Source organism: Pyrgilauda ruficollis, unplaced genomic scaffold (assembly GCF_017590135.1).
Source record: "Pyrgilauda ruficollis isolate IOZ18807 unplaced genomic scaffold, ASM1759013v1 scaffold74, whole genome shotgun sequence".
NCBI classification, from domain to species: domain Eukaryota; kingdom Metazoa; phylum Chordata; class Aves; order Passeriformes; family Passeridae; genus Pyrgilauda; species Pyrgilauda ruficollis.
In genome coordinates, this window is record NW_024529266.1 from 4,597,139 (window position 1) to 4,613,457 (window position 16,319).

At 34.8% G+C, this 16,319-nt stretch overlaps 1 protein-coding gene across 5 annotated transcripts in view; it reads left to right on the plus strand.

The window, feature by feature from the left end:
- RIC1 (RIC1 homolog, RAB6A GEF complex partner 1) overlaps positions 1 to 16,319 on the plus strand; it is a 46,106-nt gene that overhangs the window by 21,047 nt on the left and 8,740 nt on the right. For 3 of the 5 annotated variants that reach the window (XM_041486100.1, XM_041486104.1, XM_041486105.1), the window contains exons 4-18: positions 2,941 to 3,048; positions 4,124 to 4,266; positions 4,504 to 4,640; positions 5,596 to 5,687; positions 6,774 to 6,862; positions 7,716 to 7,860; positions 8,335 to 8,383; positions 9,495 to 9,647; positions 9,936 to 10,139; positions 11,563 to 11,601; positions 11,865 to 11,975; positions 12,560 to 12,649; positions 13,273 to 13,433; positions 14,466 to 14,604; positions 15,682 to 15,798. In XM_041486100.1, coding sequence (XP_041342034.1) covers positions 2,941 to 3,048; positions 4,124 to 4,266; positions 4,504 to 4,640; positions 5,596 to 5,687; positions 6,774 to 6,862; positions 7,716 to 7,860; positions 8,335 to 8,383; positions 9,495 to 9,647; positions 9,936 to 10,139; positions 11,563 to 11,601; positions 11,865 to 11,975; positions 12,560 to 12,649; positions 13,273 to 13,433; positions 14,466 to 14,604; positions 15,682 to 15,798 — 1,777 coding nt within the window. The remainder of the gene's footprint in view (positions 1 to 2,940; positions 3,049 to 4,123; positions 4,267 to 4,503; positions 4,641 to 5,595; positions 5,688 to 6,773; positions 6,863 to 7,715; positions 7,861 to 8,334; positions 8,384 to 9,494; positions 9,648 to 9,935; positions 10,140 to 11,562; positions 11,602 to 11,864; positions 11,976 to 12,559; positions 12,650 to 13,272; positions 13,434 to 14,465; positions 14,605 to 15,681; positions 15,799 to 16,319) is intronic. The other 2 variants (XM_041486103.1, XM_041486102.1) reach the window with 2 other exon arrangements.

The window sequence follows — 16,319 nt, forward strand, 5'->3', positions numbered from 1 at the left end:
GTACATGATTTCAGATTCTGCTATAATTAACTTCTTAAGTATTTCTTAGATGCTTTTGGTAGCAGTGACAAATTCTTCCATGTTGTATGACTTAACTGCTGTACAATTAGTGGAGGCCATAAATGTAGTACTGTGCACCTAGAAAAATTAGGTGGCTGGTGTCCTGTTTCGTCCCTGAACTTCCCACTATTTCAGATAACAAACTTAAAGGAAATTCTTCCTACCAGTTGAAGAGTCTGTCTGACTCGGCTTTTGCATGGTGCTGCCTCGTTCTTGAATTTAGGATGCTTTTAAGTTCAGTGTGATGGGGCTTTTAAAAACAGCATCCCTAATCTTTCCATGTTTCAGGTTTTCTTGGGTTGCAGATTTTCCTCAGTTCTGAGTTTTAAGAGATTTATTCACAGGCTTAGTTACATTAACAGATGCCATGCAAATAGCAATGATTATATATTTGATTTGACGTGCAGTTGGTCAGTCACTTGAATGTGTTCCTCTCAATTCTTGTGCAAAAGTGAGTTACTTAAAGTTTGGCTGCAGCCATAGCAGATGCTGATGTGGCAACCCAGACCAAACATTCTTTCCTGCTTCAGTCATCTGTGTGCATTCTTCGTTTAAAGGTCAAAGGCGCTCAGCCAGTAAGGCTGACTCATGCAGATGTGGATTATACGAACACGGTGTACTTTCGGTAGCACCTCCTTTGCACCCATGCTAGGGGTTTCTTTTTGATTTGATGAATTAGACAAAACCATAGGCAACGAGTTGAAATAGTGGCATTTTCGTATTTTCAATCAAGGTGATGTACCTCAACTCTGTGTGGATTGGCCTCTTGCAAGGTGGATAAAAGAAACCTTTTTGGGACAGGAATGATAGTGCCCCAGTGGAAAAGATAAGGTGCCACAGATGATGACCAATTCACTAAAACTAGCTTGTGAAACTGAAAATATTCAAATATTCTTGCCAGCTGTATTTTTATCAAAGGTTTTGAAGGGAAGAAAAGCCAGCCTATGTGGAGACTTGAAATTTTTCTTCCTGCAAAAGATATCTTTTAAATTATGTTGTTACCATTCTGGCTTTGTGGTTTGTGCTGTGCAGAAACATTGAGTTTACACTTGGTTATGTACTTTGTTCAGTTAAAACAGACATGTTAAGTTGTGTCTTATACCTACCTGCATTACTTAACCCCTTCATCTCAGTTTTAGTCACTTGCTTGCACAATTCAGTTTTAACAATCAATTACCACTGATTGTTAATACCCCCGAGTAATTTCATCTGGTTTGGGAGTATACTCTCTGGAACTGTGTGTCCACATGGGTTGAAAAGCCTATCTCCAAACACCTGGGGTTTTGTACATTTTGAAAAATACCACAACAACCCCACCATGCTAGTATTATTAAAAAAAGAAATGACTGTTTTTTTCAGGGATCCTATCAGTCTATGAAAGCCAGCTTACATGAAGGGCTAGATCTTTCCTAAGACAGATGCCTTTTAAAACTAATTTTTGTTCAAAATGCAGCTTTCTAATGATTTAAATTTATACAAGTTGTAGATCTTTTGGTGGTAGATTAACCTTAAAATAATTTTTTCTCATTTTTCTATGTAATTCTTCACAGCAACCATAGTTTCGTTTTGGAAAAATGATACTACTTCCATCTGCTAAATCCAGATTGTCAAAGTTTACCTTGGTCTTACCTTAGCTGGCATATATCTTTGTCCTTGCTACATAAGGAAAGGTATAGTGCTCATTAAAGAATAACAGATATGAATATGGCATTGCTATAAAATGGTAACGAATTAAGGGATTGATACCTACTTAGATAAACAAGACAGGAAAGAGATTGATGTATCCTTGCGCTGTCAAACTTCTCTAAAGCTGCATCTGCTTTGGTTTCTGCTGTGTCTTAGGCAGTTATATTTGCTACCGTGATGTAAATTAAAATAAATGTTCTGTCAGTTAAAATACAGGTAAAGATTACATGAATTTGTGTACTTATCTGTGGTTTCTGACTATTGAAGTAACTACAAATTCTGACTTGTCTGCAATGCCTGTTGTATTCATAGTTTCCTTTGCTTACTAGCATAATGCTCATTAGATAAATGAGCTGAATGGCATGTTACAATACTTATGACTCTAGATCAGTTTTCATTTTAAAAAAAGTTTAGAAAGCACATGGCACATCTGATAACCCAGATAAATAAGGAATACTTTATTAATGCTGTATAGTAATATAGGATGATGTTGTGACATAATCAATGGAATGTGAAATTTAAAATGAGGAAGATAAAAATAGGATGCTTTCTACATCTAGAAGTTAGTATTTTGTAATGGTGTGTTTAAAGGGAAGGAGTCAGTGTTCAGTCATCTCTTCATAGTTGGTCTTAGGTTAAAAACTAGTTATTTTGCTTCAGGGAGTAATATTCCTATGAAATACTGTGATAGATGTCTACTTGTATTATGCATGCTGAATTTATATTATAAACACTGATCTGGCAAAAGGAATGGAAGAAACATAAACATTTTGAAGTATGTAATATCTGTAATGCATCTTGAAAAATAATGAATTGGAGATACTTAAGAATTCAACATATTTAATTACTGTAAACAGTTGAGTAACAATTTATTAAATCAGATTTTTCACTGATACATATCCGTTATTTTAGGAGTGTTAAAGCAGGTCACACAGTTATTGTAATGTTCATGCTCTGTTCATTGTCTTATTTTGCCTATATACTAGACTAAACTTTTAGCACCAAAATAATATCCTAGATATTCAGTGCTGGTTGTGGCAGATGGCATGTGACTGGTTGGTGTGGGTGTCTGTGTATACATATATATACACATATATATATGGGGGAAAAAAGACCATGGGAATGTGAGTTGGCAACTCTTGCATCTTTTGAGGGACAACCTGTTTTAATTCTAATATTTGTCTTGTATTTTAGAGGAAGCCCTCATCTGAAGGGAACCCCACATTATAAGGAAGAGCAGTGTGCTCCTTCATTAAATCTAGAAATGAAGAAAGTGCTGGACTTGCAAGCCTCTATCACAAGGTATGCTCATTAATTGGGTCTTGAGAATTTTTCTGTATGTATCAATACTTTTTTAAAAAGTGAAGGGAAAACTGGATGGAAGAAAAGGCATCTAGTTTTTAGGCTTATTAATAGTAAGGACTAGTATTAATATTGGCAACTAGTAAGTCTGAGGTGGTGAAAAAGTAAATTGCTGTTAAAGAATTATTCCTGTGCTTGGCTATGCTGATATTTTCGGCATATAGAAGTATGTAGTATGCTCAGTATTACTGTGTATTACTATAAATGAGTTTGTCCTTCAACTCCAGGTGTGTATTAGAGATTTCATGGAGGTGTTGGTTGGTTAGAGCAAAACTGTATGCAGCATTTCAGCATTTCTCCAGATGCCTACAGAGAGTCCACATTGATCCTTTTTCTTTACCTCTTGCTTTTTTGTGGTGATAGCCTGTCCTGTAAAGAAATTTTGAATATGCTAAATAAATATGTGTGAAAAGTTGGTGAAACTTCATAGCATTTATGTGGAAAAGTAACAAAGTGAAGTTTGGGAAGAGGCTCCTAAGACAAAATGGGTGTTAGAAGGCATGCAGTATATACTGGAAAAAGCTTTGTATGCAAGTAGATTAATAGTAGTTGTCAGGAGTTTCGAAATGTTTAAGAAAGAATTTAGAAGGAGTCTAATTTCTCCATCAGTTTGTTCCAACCACAGATTAAAATGTACTGCGCATTATTTACAGCCTAGGCAGTATTGTTAATTTTCTGGGATAGATGAATAATTGACTGTTGGCAGCAATGCCTTATAGTTAGTCAAAAGTATTGAAAAGATCAGCAGTTAGTATCCCAGTCAAGCAATTACTCTTAAAAATACAGACCTGTTCATGAACAGTGGTTGCTGGAGAGAAGTTGAGGTGTATACCATATTTTGTCAGCGTGGTACATGTTGGTAACTTATGTGTAACTTTACAATGCAGTTGCTGGTATAAGAGGCAGTAATACAGTATTTATGACATTCATTGATATTTTGTGAAATTGATTTGAGATTAAGGTTTTTTAGGGATTAACAAATTAACAAATTTGATTAACAAGCATCTTTTGTTAGTTTGCAGTCCATGTTAGAAGATCTGCTTGTGGCTACTGCTGATGGATTTCTCCATCTCATTCACTGGGATGGTATGACCAATGGGAGGAAGGCCATCAACCTATGTACAGTTCCGTTTTCTGTAGATCTGCAATCTTCTCGAGGTAGGTTTTAGGGATTCCCTTGCTTACAATAGTTACCTCTTAGTGATATACCATCTAATATAAAATATCCTCTCTCTTCTTAAGCAGAGATGGGAAAATTTTGCCTTTTGTAAATGGGAATGAAATAGTCTGTTTAAATTAGCTTTTCTCTTTGAGGTAATAAGTAAACATCTTAAATATCTGTTGGCTTGAATATTTCTGTGTTCACGTATTTTTAAATTACTCATACATTCTCAGCAGGTTCACTTTTGGGATTTGAAGATATTTACATCAGAGATATGGAATATTGTGCCACGCTTGATGGCTTTGCTGTTGTTTTCAATGATGGCAGAGTCGGTTTCATTACACCAATGTCAAGTAGATTCACTGCTGAGGTATGTTTCCTTTAGCATTTCTACCATGCACAATAAATGCGTTTTCCTTGCTTTCTGCATTTCAGTTGGCTTTCTAATTTAAATTCTGTTCAGCTACAAAGAAATTAAAATTTTAACATCTGCTCAGGAGATGACATGAACAAGACTGTATTTTGTGGCATAATTTGAGCTAGATTTTTATAGGGTTGGTACCACTGGGAGGCCATAATTGATAATAGATTTAACTTTTACTTATTAATTGAAATAGTCATCACAGGCTGTGTCTTATTATGTCAGACCAACAGATTGATTTCCTGTTAGAAGTGACAAGTGGGATGACAGGAAGTGGTTTCTCCTATAGCTAAGTATCATAAGTACTGTGTCTAGGACTTAGTTCTTATCAAGTCAATCTCTTTCTCACAGTGACAAGCATACTTCAGAATTTCTTTTACAGGAATATTTTCCAAGTGAGTTATTTTCTTACCTGTAATTCAGCCTAAAAACTATTACATTTTATTGTTGGATATCTGTATTTTAATTACAGAATACTGAAAAGAATACATCTATTCAGATTCCTTCACTCACTTAAAACACCTGTGATCCCAGCTGTTGCAGATGGAAACTTTCCTGTTTTTCTTTCTCTCTTCATCTACCATCTACATTTTTTTTCCCCTAGGCAGTATTAGGGACTTTTTTGCCTTACAGTTATTGATTTATTTTGTTATTAAGAGATCTTATAAACAGTTTTCTTACATACTGATATCTTTCTGTAATTTATATTAAGAATAATAAAACCAGTTTTGCATTTACTGGATTTATTTGTTTGAGCCATGTCAATTGATCTTGACATTAATAGAAATTTTGAGATCATGAAGGTCAACTGACAGATGTGTAATATAGTGGACATGGATAGAAGCTGACTGTTATAATAAAAGCATTGTTCAACAAAAAATCTTCTGAATTCCTTTCTCTACAGCAGCTCCATGGTGTTTGGGCACAAGATGTAGTTGATGGAACTTGTGTGGCAGTGAATAACAAATACAGGCTAATGGCGTTTGGATGTGCCAAGTAAGTTTTTTAAGGCTGGTTCAGAGCAGGGGGAGATTGTTTCATTATAAAGCTGAATTAGTAGTTGCTTCTAAGTTGGGTTGCAAGAACTGTAAAGATGAAAATAGTCAGTCTGCCTGGAGATTGCCTAATGTGCTGTAAAGAAGGCAGGAGAGAGGTGGAAAGAAATAGTTGCTTGCTTGAACTGCAAGTGAAATTTATGTTTGCTGTTCAGGTCTGGGAAAAAAAAAAAAAAAGATGGCTGGACCAGTAGCAAGGATTGCAAAATGCTGCAATCCCAGCTGATCTCAAAGCACGATTTTAAAGTCAGTTTTAAGTAGTTATAAAGTCAGTTTTAAGTAGTTATAATAATATTGGACAAGAATCAGCACTTTGTGCTCAGCTGAGACACAATGCTCTGTACAATCATGATTTGGTCAAGAAAAATGTTGCCTGTTGGAGTAACTGTGAATATTTGTAAATTAAATGTTGCAGAAGTGCTTCTACTTGTAGTATTTGGCATACTGGTCCTTCAAGTCCCCCCTGTATAATGTTGCTTAAGCTGGCCTTAGAGTGTAGCTTTTTATTTTCTTTGATGATATTTTACTTGGGTTTTGTTTTAGAACATTTTAAAAAATCTGTTTTATTTTTCATCTGTCCTCTTAAGAACTAGTATTCTTGTTTGTAGAAACAATACAGTATGTTGGTGTTTCCTCTGAAACACGAATAGTTACTTTAATTTACTGATCACAGTATGCCTTAGTACATCCCTGATGAAACTTTGGCACTGAGTAAATACTGCCTTCCTTTGTGGATTGTCTGGCAGTTGGAAGCCATAAATGTATGTGGATTGTATGTACATGTATATTTTAAGAGAATGAAGTTGTTTCACTGCATTGGTTATTCTCGGGCTGGTGTTTTGGGTCCTCTGATGCCTTCTGGAAAGCATCTTAGAAATTTGTTTCATAAAGTTCTTTGACTATTACTTGATTCAGTATCTCTGTTCTAGATAAATTTTTTATTGGTGAGAGAAGTAGTATCTTAGCCTCTTGAAACTGATAAGAAATCCAAATGTCTGTGATCTAAAGCATGTGTAATGTCTTCCAGTGGCTCTGTGCAGGTTTATACAATAGATACCACCACTGGCGCCATGCAGTTTTCTCATAAATTGGAACTGACGCCAAAACAATATCCTGGTGAGCTTTTATTGCTAGAATTTTCCAGCTGCTTTTAGGGCATACTATATTTTTTATCATTGGCTAGTTAACCTCTGTTTATTTGTTTGCATAATCACTTATGTGAATAGTATTTACTCCTGTCTGTTTGTAGTAATTAACTCTTGTGTCTTTGCACTTTTAGCTGCTTACTTTTTAATTAACTTTTGGATGTGTTTTGTATGTGAGGGTTTGGGTGGATGGCTTGTGTTTTTGTGGGGTTTTTTAACTAATTCTTAGTCTTGAAATTAATTTTCAATTACCTCAGGAAATTAGAGGTTATTGCCAAACTGGTAATGAGTATAATAGAACTGTGAATTAATTTGAAGCAGCTGATTTACAGGATACAGAAAATATCCTGAGTAATGCAGCATCCTTCCTGCACTGCAGTGTATTTTTTCATTTAGTATTCTGTGCTTGAGAGTAAGGCACATAATAAGTGGGTAAATTGCATCCTCAGCTGCAAATATGTGTCTGTCGGTTTTCAGTTAAAAAACAAATCTGTAAATAAGTTTTACATTTGTTTTATATCCCTCTATCATCTGAAAAATTATTTTATTAGAATTGTTGTTCTGTGGATGTCTTATAGCAGTGTACTTCTGGCATGTTTTAGTGTATTCTTAGTTTCTTACAAAACCATGCATGCGTTGGAAAGAAACCATTTTTTGTTTGCTACTTATTCATTTTGAGATGGTCAGTTTGATAAATGCACCAGTCAGATATTTTTATGAAAAATCAGACATTTACTTCCATATATTTTTGTTTATGCTTTTACAGTAAACAAGTTGAAGGACTTCCACTGTTTTCACTTACTTTGTTGTCTACTTTTAAACAGATATTTGGAATAAAACAGGACCCGTTAAACTAATCAGGTGGTCACCTGATAGCTGTGTTGTGATGGTGACTTGGGAATGTGGAGGTTTGTCCTTATGGAGTGTTTTTGGTGCTCAGCTTATCTGTACTTTAGGAGGTGATTTTGCGTGAGTATTTTTAATGACATTGTAAAGAGTTTATTAGAAGTCTTTGTTTTTATAATTGAAAACTTCTAATTAGAAATTAATCACTGAATTAGCTTTTTAAAAATCTCTTTTTCCTGTATGATTTCTTAGATATTAAGATATCTTGGCAAATATTTAGGAGGGGATCATTTAAATATAATGAAAAATGTGTTATTTTAATTTTGTAATGGTTGTTTTGTCTGTAAAAGATAATTGCCCTAGTAGCAAGCTTGAGCAAGCAAATGTTAAAACTCCCTCAGTGCCTGTATTTCACATAGTTTGTGCTAGACATCTGACAGTTGCATTGCCTTTTTTGTAGTGTCATGGATCAAACAGGCTGTACCATTTGAGATGAGATTCAGTATAGAACCATATGAAAACACAAAGATAGGAATTTAATTTATTATTCTGATGAAGTCATTTGCAAACTCAAACTTGTTCTGTTCTGTTTTTAAGGTATCGATCTGATGGTGCCAAAAAGGACCCTCTAAAAATCCGTTCCATGGTAAATATGAATGTAAAATGTGTAATAGGATGACTCTTAATGTTTTAAATTGTTTTTAGTATAACAGATTTTCAAAAAATCAAACTGTCTTTCTTTTGCCTAATTAGTTTTCATAGTAAGATGCCTTTACTACAATGTTTTATTGAAGAACAAAAGGACTGATGATTTTTTTTCATGGAGTATGCATGACATGCCTTTTCTTGCCTTTGCTTTTAATAGTAAGAATGAACACTTTTGTTTTTTTCTTAATTTTGCTTTTTTATCTGGTGCTATATTTCACAGTGCAGTGAGACACAGATCAGCATTAATTGTAAACTCCCTTATTTCTCTAAAATTACTAGCTGGCTTTTGACAGTTATTCAGATTATAAATTCCAGAGAAATTTAACTGCTCTTTTTTAATACAAACTAGTTAACATTAATTCCAGTCCTGCTAATCTGCAAAATCAATAAAGAAATAGAATAAATTAGAGTAAATTTTAAATTAGAACAAATTTCAAACACATTCTACAGGGCCTCATACAAACTATGGTGAATTTTGTGCAGTACTTCTAAAACAGTTTGGTTTATTCATCATGACATAGTTGCTATGAAGATTGACAACTCTAAGCATGCATCCCAAGTGGAAGTACATCTATGCAGTGATGGTACCTTTTAAATGTACCTCTTAAAAAATTTAAAAAATTGAAATTCAGATATAATTGAATCTGATAAGCAACAGCCAGTGTAGTTTTGGAAATCAGGATTGTTTCATACCTGGCTCTGTGGATTTTTTGTTTGTTGCCCTAAACTGTGAACTAAACAGTCTTCATTACTAATGTGGGTGTCTTTGCTCAGTTACACTTCATTTAATAATTTTTTTTACACAAGACAGGAAGTAATTCAAGCTAGATTCTTACTGTACCTTGTGAATTTTACTGTTTGATTCCTATAATGATACGGTTTAGAACAACAAAATGTGTGGATTTTTTCTAGGCTCATGTATATCGTAAGATCAGTTAAAATAAGTTTCTGTAGTTCTTGTTTTATGAGATCATGTAGTATTACATTTATATACATGTATGTAGTATTGGGCTGGGGATATTTTATTATTGTTATTCTTTTACCTTCAGACCTGGGGATCAGAAGGGTATCATCTCTGGGTTATTGATGGGAATTCTTCTTCAAACATGAAACCTGAAAGAAATGCAAATAATGAAGCTCAGCAGTTTGGTATTCTGCAGTTTCAGTTCATCAAGAGTGCACTCACTGTTAATCCTTGTATGGTATGTTTTTTGTGGACAAATATATCCTTGTTTTAGATCATACTTCCAGTTTTAGGTGACCTCTGAGTTGTTCTCTCAGATTTTAATGCTGTTCTACCATTAGAGTTGTCTTTCTTTTTTGTCATAGAGCCTTTAAAATGGTACTGTGAAAATATTGCTATGCAATATTTCATATTGTTTACTTAGAATCTCTTAATATATTGATCATATGTTTTCCTTTGTCTTCTGTATGTGGAATTCAAAGTTGCTTTTTTTCTTTTGTTTTGGTTTGGTTTGGTTTTATTACAGAGTAACCAGGAGCAAGTCCTCCTTCAAGGAGAAGATCGCTTGTATTTGAACTGTGGAGATGCCGCACAGACTCAGAGTCCCAGAAATGCTTTGGCACACTCTGAACATAACCACAGCAGGGAAAGAGGCCCATTTTCAGATGGCAGTTTAGATTCTCAGGGTTTAAGCACTTTACTAGGACACCGGCATTGGCATGTTGTACAGGTAATTGATCCTGGTTGCCCATATGTACTTTGTGCGTGCAAGAGTTTGTAGGAGTAGAATATGCAGCTGATCTCCCTACTCTCTTCCTTTTTCCTCTGGTATGAGATCATTGCCTTTTTATCTGGGGGTTTGCCATGGTACAGCTTTTTCTCATTGACAAAAGGTAAAGCAACACTGGTCCTATCAGCCTTGTGGCTATGAGTTTGCCTCCTAGCCAATCAACAGTCTCAAAGGTCTTGTAACTTCAGGAAGGAGTAGTTAATTACTTTCCTGTGCTTTGAAAGAGAGAATAAGTGCAACATGCAAGAAGTGATTTAGGTGTTTGTTTTGTTATTTATGCAAAATGCTTTAAGACATATTCAGCTGATGAATATAGCCTTCAGACTCCAGCTGTATTTTCAAGCATAAAAAATGGCATTTATTTAATCATGTAACTAAAACTTTACAATATCAGGCTTTCAAGGAAGAAATTGTTTCCAGCGTGGTAATGGGACTTCTATTTTCCCTGTAATATAAATAAAAGGATAAATATCTTTTAATCTGTAATTCTAATGTGTATTCTTTGATGCTTGAATTGGTGACACTTTATAAATAGAGATTTCTGAAAGGTCCCCAATATTTTGTTCTTCACATAGCACATGAATCAGTAGTATTAAACAGTATTTGACTCTAGGCATATCAGGCAGGTTCTAGATACTTTTGAATTTCCACTTTAGCTGGCCAGGTAGCTCTTCTGTCTTCTAAAACTGGTGTAGGAAGGAGATACGTTTGTTCTGTGGTAACAGTAAAGCTGAAACAATTAGAATTACTGTGCAGAGGAAGATATCCATGAAAAAGGACAGTGGCTGGGTCTCAACAGTACCTACCTGCCTTGTGTCAGATTAGAGAATGGAGTTCTAAGCTGGGTGTGTATCATCCCATGTGACATGAAGAATACAGAATTGGGATTTGATCTGACATACTCCAGTAAAGTTCTCTCATAAGAAGGCTTTTGGATATGCTGGTGTATATTTGTGACAGGATTAGAAATTTCATCCCTATACTGAAAGTCCTGTCTGAAGGCTGTATTTATCAAAACCTTTAAGTTCCTTTAAAAGATTGTCTTAGAGAGGGAAGTAGCAGGGAGGAGAGATGAGCAATGTGACTATTAATCTGTAATATAGTATTAGTTAGTGTATGTTGTTAATGTGTTTCAGTATTTTGTGTATTTGAAACAAGGTAGCATTTAGGCATCAATAACTTTTGGTGTATGGGCAGTAATTGTATTTAAAAACAAATTTCCAACATTAAATACCTTTATGATAGTGTTTTGAAAAAAAAACACTGACATTGTCCAAATTTCTACAGGATGTTAGAATTAATGGGTACCTTAATGGTAGTTGGTATAGTCATGTGGTTTTGGTTTTCTCTCTTTTTTTTTTAGATTCATAGTACATATCTAGAGAGCAACTGGCCTATAAGGGTGAGTTATTTTAAGAATATGTTCATAGTTATTTAAAAATATTGGAGGGTTATAATTGTCCATTAGGATTGGCTGAACTCTGAAAATGAAATCATTATTTTACTTTACAGGAAGAAAACTGTGTTAGTAAAGTATGAAACATGAAGATATTTCACACATTTTGAGTCTGATGTTATTGCCTTGTGGCACCACATTTGGATAGGATATATAGTTTAAACAAGTTCCCTTCTGAGGTTCTGGTAGCTTTTATTTCTTTTTTACAGTTTTCAGCTATTGACAAGCTTGGACAGAATGTAGCTGTTGTTGGCAAGTTTGGTTTTGCACATTATTCTTTGCTTACCAAAAAATGGAAGCTGTTTGGAAACATTACCCAGGTGAGAGGTTGTGGAATTTTATTCTGGTGCACAGGGAAGATTTTATTTGTTGGGATGTAACACTTGGAGAAAATTAAAGAGTATAATTTTCAAGTAAACAGCCTGTAGACACACTTGGGATTAGGGATGCTGGTATACATGTGTTTCTCATAAAGTGTCTGAAACACAGATCTTGTGGTTTTGACACACTAATTTGTGTCTGAATATTAGCAGAGCATTCCAATTTTGAGTGTGTACAGTCAGACACTTAATTCCATTTTTCGTATCTGAGAGTTCATGTGATGTAGCTTTTGGATGTAAAGCTTGTAAATTCTGGCTAGAAACACACTTGAGAGAGTCCAGGGATGCCAGTAGCATAAAGAACTGTGGAACTGTATTTTGTAGGATGAGGTTTGTCCTTCACATACTACTCTTTAGTAACTTGGTTATTTTAAACATTAAAAACTTCTTATACATAGTCTTGGCACTATGCATTAAACTTAGAGATCATGCATGGCTTTAAGAAATTACCCATATAATGTACATGTCTGTGTGTATAAGGATATAAAAATACATATGTCATCTAATTGCTTTTTTCTTTTCAGGAGCAAACTATGATGGTAACAGGTGGCTTAGCATGGTGGAATGACTTCATTGTTCTTGCATGTTATAATTTAAATGATCACCAGGAAGAGGTGAGATACTTTTCTTCAAACTAAACATATAATGATTAGAATATCTAATCTGTATGACAGTAGTATTATAAGCATGAAATTTATTGTGGTGTTGTATACATGTTTATACATGATAAACTTTGGTGGCTTTTGGTTATATTCAGAGTTTATATATTAATATATAAGTCATTCTTTGCCAAGAATTTTTGTTGTTGTTATTAAAACCTGTTTTCTTCTGACTACAGTGAATTTACTCATTGTTCTGAAAACTTTGTGACATTTTTGCATGTTAGCATGAAGTGTGTTCTGAGACACCCGTATACAGTGTTTTGGGATAGTTTTGCAAGCTTTTAAACTATATGGCCAGAGGAGGTTTATTCGCTCTTTACTTTTTAAAACTGGTGAATAAAATTCCTTATGATTGTTTTTCAGTACTTCACATTTGGTTGTACTGTGCTTTAACTGCTTCAGCTATAATAATAAAATGCAATAGATAAAATACTTGATGAAACGAAAACTCAGTAGAGTGTCTTGGTAGAAATTCTTGACAGCCATTCCACAATAAAGAAAATAACCAGAAGTGGAATTACTATTAGCTTGTTGGTAAACAGAACCTGTATTAAAACGACTCCTTTTCCTTGCAGCTGAGAATCTACCTGCGAACGTCTAACCTTGACAACGCGTTTGCTCACATCACCAAAGTGCAAGCAAACACGTTACTACTGAGTGTCTTCCGGGACATTGTGATATTGTTCAGAGCAGATTGTTCCATTTGCCTTTACAGCATTGAGAGAAGGTCTGAGGGGTGAGTGTCACTATTTGAGTGCTTTTGCAGTAAGGTACCTGTAGACCTGCTCTCAGTCTGAGTAAATTCCTGCAATAATACAAAAGTGTTTGATAGCTGGTGGAGTCAGATTTTTAAAATACAGAGTGATGTTATTTCTACGCGCAAGTTCATGAGTGCTTTGACTTGCATGCATGCTGACAGGCACATGCAAGGTAGAGGTAGGTAGTGGCTGATGTGTGCACATTTCCAGCTGTCTGAACAAGCATGTTCTAAATTATAGGAATTTGAGAACTGAATACAGATAGGACAAAAAGGGACTAAAAGACACCTATGTATTTGAATATTTTAAAATAAAAACATGCTTCTAACATTAGAAGCAATAGTGAGTAAAGGGAAGATGGCAGCCAGTTTGCAAAGATGAAGAGAGAAAAGATTTGGTCTTGGTGTGGTGTTGAGGAATTGTTTTAGTGCAAAAGAAGTAGCAACATAAAATATGCCAGGTGCTTTCAGACAGTTAAGATTAGTGAATCTAAGAAGGTGTTAAAGATACAGAGACTGATCTGGGTGATCTGGGGGTGGGGGGGGTTAAGTGCCTATGTAGGTGATTTTTCTTATAGTTATGATATCTTTTTTTTTATCAAGAAGGGGCCTTTTTGTGGTAGAAAAAAGCAAGTTGTTGATGAACTTCAGAGAAAAATATTTTCAATGCTTTTAAAAAAAGCTCCCAACAGAATCCAAACCTGGAGACTGTCTCATTGAAGGGTCAACAGAGTCGTATTCTGAAGTATCTGATATTGTCTTCTACCCATGCATAGCTGTATTTCCCAAAGTATCAAGATCAGTAACCCAGTTTAGATTTGTTTGGTAACTTTATATAGAGTAGATAAGTGGGCATTTCTACTGATTCCTGATTAAAGGAATGTCATTTGTTCCATAGAGTAAATTGTTTGCGAAGGGTAAGTTGCTTATTTTCGTTAGGTTTACTTCAAGGTAGTTATTTCATGTTAAGTACTGTTGTAAAATTTCTAAATGTAGTAATTTTCCTTTCAGTCTTAATCCTACCGCCAGTATCCAAATTCTTCAAGAAGTGTCCATGTCTCGGTACATTCCTCATCCTTTTCTTGTAGTGTCTGTTACATTGACATCAGTGAGAACAGAGACTGGCATCACCTTGAAGATGCCTCAGCAGGTAATAGAAATCTCGAAGTCTGGTAAAATTTGTGTCTGAATTTGTTAGTTTACTCCTTAAAGGTTAGCTGGCTGATAAATCCATCACAAATCAGTGACTCTTCTATGTGGTAAAATCCAGAATGTGGTTTTCTCTGATGTTCATTATATAGACATTTTATGTGGGAATTGGGGCTGAGGGGGTGGATAGAGAAGTACGAGTTTAGATTTTATTTCATACCTTCTTTTCTTAACTTGCAAAGTTTGAGACCAAGTCCTGGTAAATAAATTAAATTTAACTCTGTCAAGGGTGTATTGCTCTACAATATCATGAGGTACTGTATTGTATATTAAAAGTCAAAACCCAGAGCAATCCATGGCATTAGGAATTACCGTTCTTGCAACAACATTTCCATTACTCAAAGAATAAATCGAAAAAATGGAAAGATGGCATATGATCCTATAAGGCATTCTGTATCAATTCTGCAACAGCCAAACAATGACATAACATGTGAAGGTCCCTGTCTTAACTTCAGAATTTTGTCAGGGCACTGAAAGCACATGTAAAGAGAACTTGGATTTTTATTGTAAACACAAACAGAGGCTTAACTGAGCAGAATACTTTGCTTTCTTGACACATCTTACTATAACAATTTTTCTCTAACTGCAGCTAAATAAAAGTTCAAGATTCTGTGCAAGTGTGGCTGAGCTCTTTTTGGCTCAGCTGTTGGGTTGTGTATCAGTGTTAGTCTTTGCAGTCAGATACTGGCAATCATACTGTGATGATACTGATAAGAACACAGAGCTTTATTTTTCTTAGAATACTGGTGGATTGCCCATTTTAAGACATGTGGTTGGAAAAAGTCCATATTAAACACATGGAATGAGTTTGGTGAATAAGAAACCTTCCAGTATTTACTCCTCTGCACAAGAACTGGTTCTTGATTTTTCTGAGTTCTTCTATATTGAATTCAGTTGTTAGTTATCTCTGTAAAGTGGCACATTTAATTTACTTTTTTTCTGGGTTTTTAATGTGGATATGAGTAAAATTATAATTCAAAAAGCTTAAATAATTTGAGTAATATTTTTCTATCCTTAGGCTTGTGAAGCTGAAAGTATTATGCTTAACTTAGCAGGACAACTTATCATGTTGCAAAGGGATCGATCTGGACCCCAGATACGAGATAAAGATAATAATCCTAATCAAAGAAAGCATGTGAGTAAATATATGTGGAGTATTGTATGTGGCTTCAAAGATGTCAGTGATGGAAGAAGCTGTGCAAGAGAATGGTCCAGACATAAAGAAAATAAGACTATAAGCACGACAGTATCTCTGCTTACAGACGGAATTGTTGGCTGGAAGTATATTAGCATTTGCTCGTGTTTGCTAGTTATATTGAAATGAAATAGACAAGCTTTAAGAGTAAAGATACTGCCCAAAATTTTGTATGCACCAATAACAGAAAATCTCTAGTCTGTCCAGAACTGTTTCGTATGTTTATGGAACATGATCATTTTTTGCAGAGTACATTTGCAAAGATCTTGGCAATAACAACAATAGAAATCAATTACTGACCTTTGAATTCTTCTGAGCTGATGAAAACCAATTTTCTGTGAAACAAGCACATTGGGAGAGAGAGATTTGCAAAATTCAGATAAAGATTTGTCAGTTCTAGGTTGGACGTGGGGGCTAACTGAAGAAGCAGAGAGCAGGTTTTTATTTTTCACCTTTATTCT